This window comes from Pogoniulus pusillus, chromosome 2 (genome assembly GCF_015220805.1).
Source record: "Pogoniulus pusillus isolate bPogPus1 chromosome 2, bPogPus1.pri, whole genome shotgun sequence".
In the NCBI taxonomy this organism is placed as follows: Eukaryota; Metazoa; Chordata; class Aves; order Piciformes; family Lybiidae; genus Pogoniulus; species Pogoniulus pusillus.
In genome coordinates, this window is record NC_087265.1 from 32,344,533 (window position 1) to 32,360,526 (window position 15,994).

A 15,994-nucleotide genomic window follows, 5' to 3' on the forward strand; every position below is an offset into this window, starting at 1 on the left:
GGGTGAAGGTGACACACTTAATACTAGCAACCATTAAGTTTTAGATCATGCTTGCTACTGAAGTGATCTACCATTTACTGTGGGCACTAAAAAAGTTCACCAGTGGAGGCTGCTAAAGTATAAAATTATTTTTAGGCCAATCTTGGAAAGAAAACAAATGATCATAGATTTCTGGAAAGCACATTAAGGCCTTTTAGTCCATAGTGCTTATAGGAAACACTGTGATTGTAGCCTTTAATACAGAAGAGACTTCTAACTGAAACTAAGTGAAATTTGAAATTTAATGCATCTTCTCCTTCGGGAACAGACAAAAGGTCCTCATCTGGTTGTACGTGGATGGGTTAGCAGCCCACCTGGGAAGTGGCCCTGCAGAAGTGTAATGCTGGACAAACCACTGCACCTCACCAGCACTACGGCATGGTGACAGTAAACGCCAGCTGGTGTAAAACACCCTGGGCAAGAGCTTTCAACTCATTCTACCAATGAGAAAAATAATTAAAACAGGCTACAGTTACAAAAAGGAAATGGGAAAGAAGAAATCAAAGGCAATTGAAGAAGCTTCTATCACATATGGAATTAAAAAAAAAAAAAATCAATCCACAGATAAGGAAAAAACAGACTGGTAAAAAAAGGTACCCATTAGTGGCTAAAACATCTCTCTGTAAAGAGCTTCCAAAAATCTCTCTTTTGTACTGCGTATTCCAAGAGAAGCTTAAGGATTATCAAGCCTAGAAGGTGGGAAGCAGACAGTATTGCAAAGACTCACATTCTACATTTCATTTATATTCTATTCAGAAGATGTTCCACAAAGTTACGTGATTACAACAGCTATTTACTCCCCTATGCTAGTGTACCAGATTGTCTCTGCTTTTGAGAGCAAAGGAAAATATTTTATTCCACCTAGGGGAAGAAAAAAAAAAGGCAAGAAAAAAAAAATCACCTTAAATATATCCAGCATCTAGTTATTAACCTACTTAAAACATCTGTCCTTCATTTGAATACTCGAGTAGAGCAAATTGCCACTACATAATCATCAATTCTCAAAAAAAAATTACCAAGGGAGGTAATTACCAATTCCAGGGAAGAAGTTACACTTTAAGTTACTTGGAAGCCAATCTAAGCACACATTACACTAGAGACCTGTGTCCTGAAATTTTTTTCAGAGTTGCCAAGGAAACAGCCAAACCAGTTGCTACCCCTCTTGAAGTGGCCTTCTACCTTCAGTTGTACTGTACACCCACAGGTGCCTCTACCTGAATTCAGTTTCCTCAGCAGGGAACCTCCTTTCTTCTTCACTGTCACTTCAACTATTGTGTATCTCAAATTTAAGGGGATTAGGTTAACATGACCTCAGGTACCCTTCTTGTTTCCCTTATAAAGACGACAAACTGGGCAGATTTAGCACTTTGTGTTTGTATCAGCTGTCTTTTCTACCATCTCACTTTACTGTGGAAGTGGGCTGCGAGAAGAAAACAAAGCCTTCTTTTTCCTCATCCCAGATCAAACACCGTGGACCACAAGTTGGGAGGATTTTTTTGTTTGGTTGGGGCTTTTTGTCTCCCCCCTCCCCTTTTTTTTCCCCCCTTCATGGGAAAAAATACAACTGAAATAATCATGATATGAATTAGGGTTCTCAGAGACATACCAGAAATGTGCAAAAGCCTGTAAATCATGTCTCACACCTTTGTGGCTTTATGGAAACAAAACCCCAAACAGTAACAGAATACTCCTGACACTCACTATTCCTGTAAACTTCAGTTCACCTTGGACTGAAAAGCCCTTGGTCTCAAATTCCATGCACACCACATCTCATTTTGTTCCTAAAGGCAGAATTAAATTTTGGAAACAACAGTATCATATCACATGCATCTTTCTTGTTATTTTAGCAATGCAAAACTCTCAGCGTGCTGCTTAGCAGTAGCTTTTCTTCCCATCACTAGGAAGATTCTTACAAGACCACAAACCATTAAAATCCCCATAATTTCCTTATATCATTACAGGAAAAAAATTGCAAGTCCCAGGCTACTGAAATTCCCACTTGTTACAGAGCAACACATCATTCAAGATGGACAAGATGACCTTCCAGAGTCCCTTCCCAACCCAATGCAATCTGTGAATCATTCTCTGTCTTACACCAAAATGTATCTGCTTTAAAATTGTTTCACCTAGGAATACAGCTATATGTGTGCCAAATACACAAAGGAAGAGCCCAAAAGCCTCTTCTCTCTCCAAGTAAGACTTTAGAGAAACCAAAGGTTTTCATTTTAGAAGTACACATGAGACTAAAGCTAATTTTGAACAGAAATAAAACTTGGGCCAGACAATGAGAGGAAACTGCTTTACACTTTAAAGTCGTATTAGTCCTGTTCTTGTAGGGGGAGGTGGTGTCAAGCAGGAAGACAAATGCCTTGGCTTAAAGAAAAGAGCTGAAGGAAACATGAAACCATCCTTATGTACTTAAGATTCATTTAGTGGAGTGATGAAGCTACTTTAAAGGCCGACAGGAGCTCTGACACTTGCCTCATTCAGAGCAGGGCAAACAGCAGTCCTGCCTATAATCACCATTTTCACGTGAAATATGCATCCATCATTTTACCAATTAGACACTAATTACAGGATGCTTGATAAAATTTTGCTGTTAGTAAGCCATTTGAAATCAGTTGCATTTATTTCCCCCTAGTCAAGCAGCTGACACCTCAGTGCCTGATGCATGTACTATCCTTCATTTGATTTAACAATGCAGTACATTTAAAAGACCTTTTTGACTTACACCTAGCCTCAATTTATGAAAAAGAAAGGCATTAAAAAAATGCTTCCCGTGCAGAACGTGACAGTGATGAAAGTCCTGCAGCGCAACAGATCCAACTGCACCACTCTTCTATTTCCTACCAAAGAGCAGTGTGTGGACTTACACTTGGCTGAGAAAGAAATAAAACACCAACAAACCATTACTACAGAGATAGTTTATATGGATGTAATTTACCTTAACACTAACTTGATTAAAAATCTTGACCCTATCCCTTACAAGGTGAATTAGAGCTCTTAATTATTCTATTTTTTCTACTGGTAATGAAATGGGATGGTGTCATTAGTGAGGCTTGTCAGCTACACTTATGGGCAAAGAAATGATTTGACACTGCTTTTGTAATCTAATCCTTTAGGAAAAACAGTCTGAACGTCACTCAAGCACTGTAAATAAAAAAAATCCTTGAAGACAAAGAGAACAGATGGCAACACTCTCAAGGAACACTGTCTAAAATATTCACAGTTTAGGAGGAGAGGACTGTTAACCCTGTGAACAACCAATATACTTGAATCCTTCAATTAAATAGTCTGTTCATGAAATGAGTAAAGATTTGCAGAGACACTGGGGTTTTTTTGCAGAAGCCTTGTGGTATTCAGTGATATAGGTACTATGTAACCATCCACTGACATCAGCATCTGGAAGCAGGAGGCACGAACATGGAACTACACAGAGTTCTGTTGCAGGGCTCAATGATCACTCCACCAGCCCTACTTACAAAGCAGCAAAAACATACAAAAGGCAAGCTTATAAGGCCTGACTGTTACTGCAATTACACAAGAAAAAAACCCTGTGCATCCCTCCCTTTCCCTCTCCTCCCATCTTAACTACAATTCACGACTGTTAAAATGTCACATACTATGCTTAATAGCTTCCTCTGGCAAGAGTTAATTTGAAACAAATGTTATCATAGATGCATGAAGCTACACACTACTGCTGAGAAGACAACTACAGCAAGAGACAAAAAAACAGTGAGATGTACTAAAGACTTGAAATCAAAAGGAAACAAATTAAAATGATAGACAAAACAAGGGGAAAACTACAGTACAGAAACTGCCTTCTGTCTCTTCAAAACAAGAGCCGCCATGAAGACAATGTATAGTTACCTGCATCCATATCTGCAAAGAATGGAACAGCCAGTAAGGAAAAGAAGGAACCAGAAATTCAGTGTCTCAGAGATGGATTTAAGAGTTCATAAGGAGAACAGATAAAAGATAAAAAAAAAAAAAAGGTAAATAAATAAAATATTTAGTGTAAGACACACTTCTATAAGGTAGTAAGAGCTTTTTTTATTTCAAGATATAAACTTGGTTAATGTTAAGCACTAAAAAGTTTCCACAAATTAATTTTCTATGGCATGAGAACTTAAAAAAAAAACAACCACAAAAACAGAAACCACCCAACAAAACCATCCCCAGAAAAACCACAGGCACACAGAAATACCCCAACAACAGCAAAAAAACCCCACCCAATCCACCCCAATCAGAACTTCAAGGTGAAAGACTTGATATACTAAACAAGGAACAAGTTACATCTTCAACTTTGGATTGTAAAGTTCTTTTTCAATCTCAATATCACAAACCAAAGGTCCCAAATCTGCAGAAATCTAGTACTAAATGGAGTAATTGTGGCTTTCGACAGCCAAATTGAAAGCAGCAGCACTAGTGAGAGCAGGCAACTCTTCTAAACAAAGGACTGAAGCTTCCCATATGGGCAAATACTGGATGCCGAAGAATTTAAGGATGCTAAGTTGTTATGTAAAAGCCACAGTTCTGCTCTTCATATACACTTACATCAGTCTGGAGAACGTTAAAGGAAAAATCTCCATGGACATGGAAATAGCAAATCAGATTGTTTACTGATTCATTTCTGCATGCATAAATATGAATAAAGATGTTGTTTGTGATTAAAAAAAGGAAAGAAGTGAAATACGTATGCATATCCACATACCTTCAGGTGACTCCTCCTGGACATATGTGCCAGTCAGGTACCGGTGTACAAGGGCAGACTTCCCACTGGCTAGGTTACCCACAATCCCCTGAAAAATAAAGGAAAAGCTCAACTGCATCCAATTCCCATAACAAACCCACGGTACTCAAGCAAAACCTTGAAGCAGAAATAACTGCTCTGCACTTGAGGAGAAAGCCCACACAATACAAACACTCCAAAATACGCCCACAGATGAAGCAGCTGCCAAAAAGGAAAGGCTTTAGTGGAGTACATACCTGACAAAGTGTACAAACCAAATCTAGCTGCTTGTAGCAGCATAGAATCATAGAATATTAGGGGTTGAAAGGGATCTCTGGAGATCATCCAGTCCAACCCCCTCCTCAGGGCAGGACCACTTAGGGCAGAACACAGAGGAACGCATCCAGGCGGGTTTTGAGAGTCTCCAGAAAACAAGACCCCCCACAATCTCTCTCCACAGCATGTTCCAGTGCTTCATCACCCTCACAGTAATGAAGTTGCTTCTCATGTTGAAGTGGAACTTTCTGCTGACCACTGATGTGAATTGTGAACATAAGGTTAACGTACAGACTTCAGAGGAAACACCTGAAGCTCGGGGCAAGCTTGTCACCTCTTTACTATATATACACATCACTTTACCATATAAACACATCACTAAATTCTCCTACTGGAAAATGTGTTTGTAGGCTACCCACCATGTGCCTCACACTGACTCACATGATACATACAGCTACAGACAGACCTTGGCATGTTCACTGTGATTTGTTGAAGCCACCTACTTAACTGACAAGTTCACAGTTCAAAATGCCCATGCCCAAACACATGCAGCATTGAGAACATCTGACAATAAAATAGTCGTAAGATCACAGAATGGTTTCGGGTTGGAAGGGACCTTTAAAGGTCATTTAGTCCACCCCCCCCCTCCAGTGACTAGATCAACCTTTAACTAGATGAGGTTGTCCAGATCCCCATCCTTGACATTTGACCACAAAAACATTCAACTTGATGGGTCTGATCACCACCCTGGGTAACCAAGGCCAGCATTTCATCACCTTCATAGTAACAAATTCCTTCCACCTAGCTTAAACCCTACCCTCTTGTAGTTTAAAGCCATCAGCCCTTGTCCTGCTGCAAATGGCCCTGCTAAAAAGACATATTTCTTACAGACTCCCTTTAAGTACTAGTATGCCATGATAAAAAGATCTCCCTGGAGCCTTTTCTTTTTCAGAATTAGTTACTTCAATTTTCTCAGCCTGTCCTCACAGCAGAGGTGTTCTAGTCCTCAGAGCATTTTTGTGGCCATGACATTAAGTGTACTCACTCAAGAGAAGTACCATTTTTAATGCAACTGTGATTTATCTGTTTAGCTGATTTGTCAGCATTTGTCTCTCAAAACCCAGACAGAAGGAGCAGAGCACAACCCAATGCCAAAAAAGTTTTCTTTCCAGAGGTGCTCAAACACTTTTACTTACCTGTTGGTCTGAAATGGCTATGAGGAAGTTCAGAAGCCTGTCTTCACTACTCCCAAACAAGCCATCTCTTTCAGGTCACAGCCTTGCATTGCTGGCAATGCAAGTACCAGTGGCTTGTCCCCAGGCCTGACCATGACCCAGAAGCAGACTGACAGATGCAACAAGCAAGGTCCAAGTCTGGCTGCCTGCCCTGCTCTGTACAGTCCAGGGGACAGGAGGTTTTGGAGAACATCTCTTCCCTGTGTTTCAAACAAATGTCTTCATTTCTTGCTTAGTTGTCATCTCTGAAGACACTATAACTTAGTCATTTTTTGGGGGAGGACATGGAAACTTATTTCATCTTTTAAACAAACCTAAGTTTGCTCTGTTGTTACTGTTTTTCTCGACCTTAACCAAAAAAAGTTCAGAACATAAGATCCCTGGAGACAGGATGAACTCTGCTGATCTGATGGTTTGCCAAAGAGAGGCAGCAGGAAGAAGTTACGCACTAGCACTCATTCTCTACTCCATGTTCTTCACCCTAACTGCTAAGAAACTATCCTTACCAAAAACTGCTTAAACCCACACAGTGGTGCCACCTTCAACTCAGTGGCAGGTGGGAAAAGGAGAGAAGGACTATTTGCTCAGGAAGAACTACAATTACTCACTATGACTCCCCCATTTTGCCAACATGAGAGACAACAGCTACGAATGTGTTATGTGGGCACATATGTAGTGGAACTGCACTTGGTTTAGACTACTGCACATTCTGGTTCAACATCTTTCACCCTGGGCACAAGCTACTAGGCAAAATGAAATAATTCTATTCATAGCAACCACACTACAAACTACTTCTTTTCTCTCACAGACGCGCTGGGTATGTACACTGTGTTATTGAAAATTAAGTGACAAGACCTCAAGAAAAAGTACTATTGAAATGAGTTGCTGCCTTCGAAAGAGAATATGAATAGCAGACAGTAAATAAACACTTAAGATTGTATACACAAGGAAATACACAATATTGATCAGCTAATTTGTAAAAATTACCGTTGTTAACATTTATCCCTAATTCTCCCATTCAACACAAGGAAAAGCTAACTTGAAGGAGGGGAAACCAACATGGGACTTCCAAACAAAAACCTAAACAATATTGCATAGACATCCAAATCCTGTATCTCCATTCTCATGGCTTCACCACAACTTCATTTCAGGTATTTCAGGGAGAGGAAGAAATTAACATCTCTGACAAATGTCCTTGGAACTCAAAATATCAAGTAACCTCTACTACCTCCACTATATGCCCGTAAATTACAGTAAGAATCATAGAATCAACCAGGTTGGAAGAGACCTCCAAGATCATCCACTCCAACCTAGCACCCAGCCCTAGCCAGTCAACTAGACCATGGCACCAAGTGTCTCATTGAGTCTTCTCTTGAAGACCTCAAGGGACAGTGCCTCCACCACCTCCCTGGGCAGCCCATTCCAATGGGGAATCACTCTCTCTGTGAAGAATTTCCTCCTAACATCCAGCCTAGACCTCCCCCAGCACAACTTGAGACTGTGTCCCCTTGTTCTATTGCTGGTTGTCTGGGAGAAGAGGCCACCCCCCACCTGGCTACAATGTCCCTTCAAACAATTGTAAGACAGCAATGAGGTCACCCCTGAGCCTCCTCTTCTCCAGGCTAAACAACCCCAGCTCCCTCAGCCTCTCCTCACAGGGTTTGTGTTCCAGGCCCCTCACCAGCTTTGTTGCCCCTCTCTGGACACGTTCCAGCACCTCAACATCCTTCTTGAATTGAGGGGCCCAGAACTGGACACAGTACTCAAGGTGTGGCCTGACCAGTGCTGAGTACAGGGGCAGAATAACCTCCCTTGTCCTACTGGCCACACTGTTCCTGATGCAGGCCAGGATGCCATTGGCTCTCTTAGCCACCTGAGCACACTGCTGGCTCATCTTCAGCTACTATCTGCCAGTACCCCAAAGTCCCTTTCTGTCTGGCTGCTCTCCAGCCACTCAGTCCCCAGCCTATAGCGCTGCTTGGGGTTGTTGTGGCCAAAGCTTCTCTACTCATACACTTCCTTAAATATGCAAAATATGCAAATAACTCTCAATATTTCTCTGACTAGAAAAAAAAAAGATGCCTGTGGAAATCCTGTAAATATCAGCTTAGTTGTTGCAGGCCCTCCTCTTCTCATCACAAAACCAGTACTCTTCCCCTTTCCCTACAAAGTCTCCCAGAGAGAAATTACTTCCCACATTTTTCCTTTTGCATAGAACAACACATTTCTTACTGGTCAGGATTCACAACTCCACAAATACTAACTTTTTTTCTCAAAAAAAAAATTAAATTGAAGCAGCCAAAACAGCTTCCCAGATTTTAGCTAATTCTTAAAAAAAAAAAAGAAAGAAAAAGAAAAAAAAGAGGACTTGCACTGCTTGCTAATTGTCCTTTCTTCAGCATACAGCTCAGCACTAAGATGCATTCACTACTGGAGCAGCTTCACCCTGGAGCACAAACTGACCACCACCTCCTTCCAGCAAGCATCCCTCCACCCCAGCTCCTCTTTTCCCAGCAACTTTGTATCATGATAGACTGGGCCAAAACCGGCAAGTAAATCAAAAATCCCAGCTGTAAATCAGTAGCTTAGATGTCCCCCTAAAGAGTCAGGCTCAGGCCCCTTCTGATCTCCACAATTTCTGAAAATTTTGAAACCAAGTAAGCTTCCCATGGGTGTGCCAGGAAAATACAGAGTGGTTTGTATTTATGCTTAAGAGTAACAACTCCAGACACCACACACCACAGCTGCTCTGACCTACCTTGTAGCAAACTAGTATAGCACCAACACATCCACCAAAACCCTCCATTAGCCAGGAGATACAATCAGCCAGGCAAACACATTCAGAGTAGATATTGAAACCTCCACTGAAAACAGTCTAGTTGTTAGAGTTGGTCTCTTCTCCCAGGCAACCAGCAACAGAACAAGGGGACACAATCTGAAGTTGTGCTGGAGGAGGTATAGGATGGATGTTAGGAGGAAGTTCTTCAGGGAACAGAGTGATTTGCCATTGGAATGGGCTGCCCAGGGAGATGTTCAAGAAAAGACTGGATGAGGCACTTAGTGCAATGGTCTAGTTGATTGTACAGGGCTGGGTGCTAGGGTGGTCTGGATTATCTTGGAGGTCACTTCCAACCTGGTTGATTCTATGATTCTATAACTCTATGACTAAGGTCCTAATTGTAAATAAAGTTTTCTAGAGAACTCAGAGTCCAGGAGGATGGACTCTACTCTCAAAGGGGCGAACAAAAGATACAAGATATGTTTATCCCATTGATTAAAAAAAAAAAAATCTATATAGTTTAGAGTTCAGAGTGTTCTTTCTCTTGTCTTTTTCCCCTTGTCTCTCCCTCTGGCCTTGCTTCCTCTCTGTGCTGAGCAGTGTTTGGATTATATTGCAGTAGGAGGTAAGGCAATGTGGCTTGCAGGCTGCCATGTCCAGGGGAGTATCCTGGGCTTCTTCCAAGGGGTAGTTGGGGTATTGTCTAGTTGTATATGTGTGTATGTTTCTGAATATGTTCATTATCTTTTATATTTAGCCTACTTTTGTAAGTAATAATTTTACTTCCAAATTCTATGTAGCATGCTAATTTACTCTTTGGGGGGTAAGTCCCAAATTCTGTAGTGGTACAACACCATCACTCTACCCCTGCAGACTGATGCTATTTCATATTATACCAGTGCCAAAAGCATAACCTGTCAGAGGGCAAAACTGCCAGGAAGAGAGAAGTATCAGCTTGGGCTCCCGCAACAGCGATCAAGCTACATCCTTTGCCCATGGCTGGGAGGTGCTACTGTATTTAGTCATACAACTCAAACACTGACTTAGGAATACAATTTTAAATTTATTTTTTCCTTCAAATATCCCAAATTCATATCAGCATACAGAATTTTCAGTTTCTCCGGGAACTTCCTCTCTATGGGGACCCAGAAAGACACAAGTGCCTGGCAGAAGAGCAACACCTGATGCCTAGCTTGGGGTACCCTAGATTCCTTCCTCCTCCCTTCCCCTTTGCATATTTGAGTGGGAGAAGGTGGCACAAAAACTGCTTTCCCCCCACCCTGCAGGCACGAAGGGGGAACAGCAGAAGGTGCCTTTTCACATGTGGGCTGACCCATGTGGAAGCCCACGCTGGAGTCAGGCTGGGTTTTTGTGCCCAGTATAAAATGGTAAATGGACACTTTGTCTAGAAAAAGATAAACAGAGCAGGGGAGAAGGCGAAAAAGCTCCCACCTTGAGAGTTCCACATCTTCACAGAGTGCCCAACAGGAGAGGTTCTTGCTGTGACTGGATTGCCCCTGCTTTTCGATGGCTCCTACCTTTTCGTTTGGCTCTTGGTTTTACCGTGTCCCTGCCTTTGGATGGTTCTCCCCACTGTTGCACCCTTCTGTGCAAACTTGACAGCTTGGCAAGCCACTGGCAACACCCAAACCAGCCCCTCTCAGACCATATCAGCAGCCAACTTCCTGGCTGCCTCCCAGACCAGGGGACATGAGCAGCTTTAGCTCTCCCCCTGCCGCTGTGAAGGCAGCATTGTTCCACGATCATCTCACTCGTGGAGGAAGTGCTCAAGACATTCCTGAGTTTGGTGGCTCTGCCACTCACCTTGGGATTCTACTGTATGGACATACACTACTGGATATTGCCTGCAGCATCAGAAGGCTCCTCCCACGGAAGAATTCAATAAGGGATCATTGCTAAATGCCTATCTCACCTCCATGAGTAATGCCTGCTGTTCCCTTAATCTTCTGCTCAGCCTGATTGATAGTGGGGTAAAGCTGTGTTTATAGCTTAGCCTTTTCCATTTTCTGACTTCCTAAATATCTAAGTTTAGCTATAATATCCTTTTTTGGAAGAAATTCCCAGTCTGTAAACTAAATTAATTTTTGTCTACAGTTTGGAGGCAGAATTTCAGGAAAATAAAATAATTCTATTTTTATAATTCCTGACTCAGCCACATTAATTCCCTGCCTCCACAACAATGCCACAAACAGATGCAGAAAGTGTATTTCAATTAAGAAACCACTTCAGTAACTACTATAGTAAAACTAAAGCCTTCTTCCTTTAAGACATAGTATTAAAACCCACGCACAGTCCTTAAGGAAAGGCAGTGTACTTCCACTCTCTTTCTCTTCTTATTCATTTCCCTACATTGTCTCAAGATTGAGAGCTGAAAGTTTGGTGCTTTGGAAATAATGCAGGATTTATTTTCTTGTTCAGAGTATTTAACTGTTTCTTAATAAAGCACTGCCTAGATCTAGATTTCAAATCAGTTTAGAACCACCCACAAAACTGACCAAACTTCTTTAAGTGGCTTAAATAGTGAAAAAAGTTAACGTGGAAAAACAGCATTAATACTCCTACCTAAAGCTATGTTAACCAGCAATAGAACAAGGGGACACAGTCTCAAGTTGTGCTGGGGGAGGTCTAGGCTGGATGTTAGGAGGAAGTTCTTGCCAGAGAGAGTGATTTGCCATTGGAATGGGCTGCCCAGGGAGGTGGTGGAGTCACCATCCCTGGAGGTCCTCAAGAAAAGCCTGGATGAGGCACTTAGTGCCATGGTCTAGTTGACTGGATAGGGCTTGGTGCTAGGTTGGACTGGATGATCTTGGAGGTCTCTTCCAACCTGGTTGATTCTATGATTCTCAGAAATCACACAAACCCAAAGTATGTTTCCACAAACCTGACTATGAAAATCTTCATGTTGCAGCACTTTTTTCTTTCCTCTCAGACCGCCACTTCAGAAAGCATACAGGATGAAGCTACCTCTCCCTACTCTTCTAAAGAAGATTCCTTCAGATCTCACCTCAGTGCCTGCATCTGAAGAGACAATGCAGGCATACCTTTTCTGCCAGGTTAGAAACCAGTACACAAAATTGAAATCCAGAAGATGAGGCCTTCTGCTGTTCAGTGCAGCACCTGGCACTACTGATCCAGGTCTCTGCCTAATAATTAACCACTGAAATTCCAAGCAACAAACTTTACAGCAGATGAATCTGACTGAATGCAGTTTCTCTCAATCAGGATTAACTCTTGTTTTAAGGATGATTCCTCCTCAAGTATGACAAATATGCTAGCATGTTTTCAGAACAGTGCTATTCCTGTTTCCCAGGCTTTATATACAAACAATCCAAGTAATTTATGCTTATTTAATGACAAGTATGAAATGCATAAAGCTATGACCAAGTTATATTATGGAACAAAACCATTACTGTAACCCAGATTAGAAAAGAGATAAATTCAGCTAGCAAGGGTGTAAAACAAAAGCTGTGTTAGTTATGACTTGTGCAACACTCATTTATTTACACATGCCAGATATGCTGTAAAATAAACCAAAATCATCATGTCCACATCCTACTAAAGCCTGTTTGTAGAAATGTGCTAATGTATTGATGGCTTTTGGCATTTTAAAGCCGTTCAAGCACAGCAGCCTGACTGCACTTTGCATAATTTAATTTGTTTCAAAAAACCACTTTGTCAAAAAAGTTCTCTGTTTATTCTGCCTGACATGTCTTTATTTTCCATCTGGGTAAACAGGACCCAGGAATATCACCATTGCTCAGGGAAGATACTGATCTCACCTAGCTGACCTAACATGCTCCTGCCCATAATAGAAGCATCAACATCCCGAAAAATAAAACTCCGTGGTGATTTGATCAGTAGAAACAAATGCGCTTCTGAAAACCAATGAAATCAAGCCCAACATGTACTGCTAAAAGAGGAGGTAAATCCTGGTACTCTGTCCTCAAAAGTATATTGAAAAAATGCATCCACTGGCTTTTCTTTATTGCAAGACTGTGTGCTCCTTCTGCTCTCCCAGAGGCTGTTTCTGTTCTACTGAAACTCCTGTAGAGCCTAAGGGTATAACAACAGAGGCTATGAAAATCAAACACCAACCAGAATTTAAGGACTTCCCAGCCTGGAAACCAAGCTCTCTCTTAGTGAGCTACTAAGCATCTTCTCCTGCATGTACAGCCAGCTCACGCACCTGAAGCCAAGGATACTTCACAGCCTTGCAACATTAAGTTTTATCTCCCCATCTGCACTGGTAGTGATGGAAACAAACATTTCTCACGCTTCCAGCATTCCCCAGCACAGTCACAAGCTGAAGTAACTCACCCACAGTTATTCTTAGTGGTGAACATAATGGTAGCATTGTGGCAGAAGAGGTATCACTTTTAATGTGATCCTTTCCCTCCTCAGCCAAAAATGAGCACTGATGGTGAAGCTGGAAGGCAGGGACAGACACAGGGAGGAGTCTCTGCATGAACGTTTTCCAAAGGGTAGACGTATAGGAAAGGCAGAGCAGATTTCGGATGGAGCTCCTAATTTGCCCTTCCTGCTGGAGCACAAGTTCATAGCCACAGCTGGTGCTGCTGCTCCAGTAATTTGCAGTGGCATAATCAAATTATGATTTTTGTAATGGTAAGAGTTCTGCTTTTATCCAAGAATATATGAAGTGAAGCTTTGGATGGCTCACGCCTGCTGACCTCTTCAAATCAATTTTCTACAGTACCCACGCAGAGGCTGTTTATTTTCCTACCATTGGTTGACAGAATACAGGGGCAAGATAATCCTGACAAGTATTCACGTAACACAGCTGTGGTATCAAAAGGAACAACTGTACCCTGAGACCACCACTTAATAGGTGGAAATTGTTTGTGTCCTGTACAACAACACATGACAAGTGTAGCTTCGGTCTCACCTATAAGCCCCAGATTTATTGGTGGGTGTTGTAAATTAGTAGGCTGGAGAGGCATATGGTGATAGGACAAGGGGCAAAGGTATCAAACTAGATCAGGGTAAACTTATATGAGGCATTAGGAAGAAGTTCTTTACTATGAGAGTGGAATAGGTTGCCCAGAGAAGTTGTGAACACGTCATTCGTGGATGTGTTTAAGACCAGGCTGGATGAGACTTTGAGCAACCCGGTCCAGCGAGAGATGTCCCTGCCCATGCTAGGGGTGTCGGAATGAGATGTCATGCTTTGATTCTGTGATCTAGTTACAGATGGACAGAAGGAGCTGATCATAGACACATACCAAAGGTATCTTGTGTACCACAGTCATTTGTAGGGTTTGAGAAATTATTTGTGTTTAATGAAATCTGAACTTCCACATGGTCAAGTTCACAGCAATCTGGCCTCAACAACTCTGTGTAGCTGGCTTAAGCTGTCTATTTGGTGTTCACTACAAGGACGTTTCAGCTCTCATCTCCAGCCTCCACACTCACAACATTTAAGAGGATAAACCTGGGATAAACCCAAACTGTCTGAGTTATTTTTGCCTTTTCTTCCATTCATATGGAAAGTGGCTCAAAGGAAAAAGAAGCTATTAAACTTGCTTATTGCAAAATGTAGGTTTTGATGAACAAAACATACCCTATAATACATTTTTAGTCAGTATACATTCAGTTAAATTCTTCTAAGAGAGGGAGAGAAGACATTTAGCTCTTGAAGAAATTGAGATATATTACTGCAGTGAGATAAAACATAAAACATGTTGCCTGACAACTTCCACTTCCCCCTCTTTAAGAAATATAAGACTTCCCTACTGAGAAGACCCTAGGAAGCCGGTTCACATAGCCAAACAAGTCAAAACAGCAGTAATGGTTTTCAGAGATGGAATTAAAACAAACTCACCACTTTCAGCTCTGGTACAGATCGGCTTAGTGTCCATTCCTGGCTATTTACAAAGGCATCTGTAAAAGTGGACAACATGCACAAAATCAGTACAATAATGACATTTAACGCTTTTCCAGACAGAATTTCTTGCTGTGGTTTCTGGTATGCAAGACCAAAAGTCATGCTCCATCTTACAATACCAGCAGTCCTACATGAAAAACACCAGGGGTTTGGATCAACACCACACACACAAAATATAGTATCAAGAATACCAGAACAACATTCCACAGAACAGATGGGGTTTCTGTCACCTCCACTGGCATTCGCAAGCTCAAAGTCTGAGTCTTTCAGGCTTGTGAAAGGATTCTTCTGCTCTGTACCTGGTCAAACAACTTTCCATCCACCACAACATTCTTTCTCTATAAGAAAAGCTTTGCACTGCTCCTCAGCCCAAATGCCAGCAACTGTGTTCAGTTCTGGGCCCCCCAGTTCAGGAGGGACATTGAGATGCTTGAGCGTGTCCAGAAAAGGGGCGATGAGGCTGGTGAGAGGCCTCGAGCACAGCCCTACGAGGAGAGGCTGAGGGAGCTGGGATTGGTTAGCCTGGAGAAGAGGAGGCTCAGGGGTGACCTTATTGCTGTCTACAACTACCTGAGGGGAGGTTGTAGCCAGGAGGAGGTTGCTCACTTCTCTCAGGTGGCCAGCACCAGAACGAGAGGACACAGCCTTAGGCTGCGCCAGGGGAGATTTAGGCTGGAGGTGAGGAGAAAGTTCTTCACTGAGAGAGTCATTGGATGCTGGAATGGGCTGCCCGGGGAGGTGGTGGAGTCGCCGTCCCTGGGGCTGTTGAAGGCAAGATTGGACGTGGCACTTGGTGCCATGGTCTAGCCTTGAGCTCTGTGGTAAAGGGTTGGACGTGATGATCTATGAGGTCTCTTCCAACCTTGCTGATATTGTGTGAACTGTGGGAGCCACCATCAGCAGAGATTTCTCCAGCCAGGTAAGTGAGCCTGTTTGCCGCACATCATACTTCATGTCAACACTGCAACTACCAGCATTGGTATAAAACTGAATAAAAACTATGGTGGGGG

At 42.2% G+C, this 15,994-nt stretch overlaps 1 protein-coding gene across 6 annotated transcripts in view; it reads right to left on the reverse strand.

Annotated features, from left to right (window-relative positions):
- AGAP1 (ArfGAP with GTPase domain, ankyrin repeat and PH domain 1) overlaps positions 1–15,994 on the reverse strand; it is a 427,786-nt gene that overhangs the window by 284,319 nt on the left and 127,473 nt on the right. For 3 of the 6 annotated variants that reach the window (XM_064159644.1, XM_064159625.1, XM_064159608.1), the window contains exons 2-4: positions 14,922–14,980; positions 4,754–4,841; positions 3,910–3,921 (exon numbers count right to left, since the gene is read on the reverse strand). In XM_064159644.1, coding sequence (XP_064015714.1) covers positions 3,910–3,921; positions 4,754–4,841; positions 14,922–14,980 — 159 coding nt within the window. The remainder of the gene's footprint in view (positions 1–3,909; positions 3,922–4,753; positions 4,842–14,921; positions 14,981–15,994) is intronic. The other 3 variants (XM_064159654.1, XM_064159634.1, XM_064159617.1) reach the window with 1 other exon arrangement.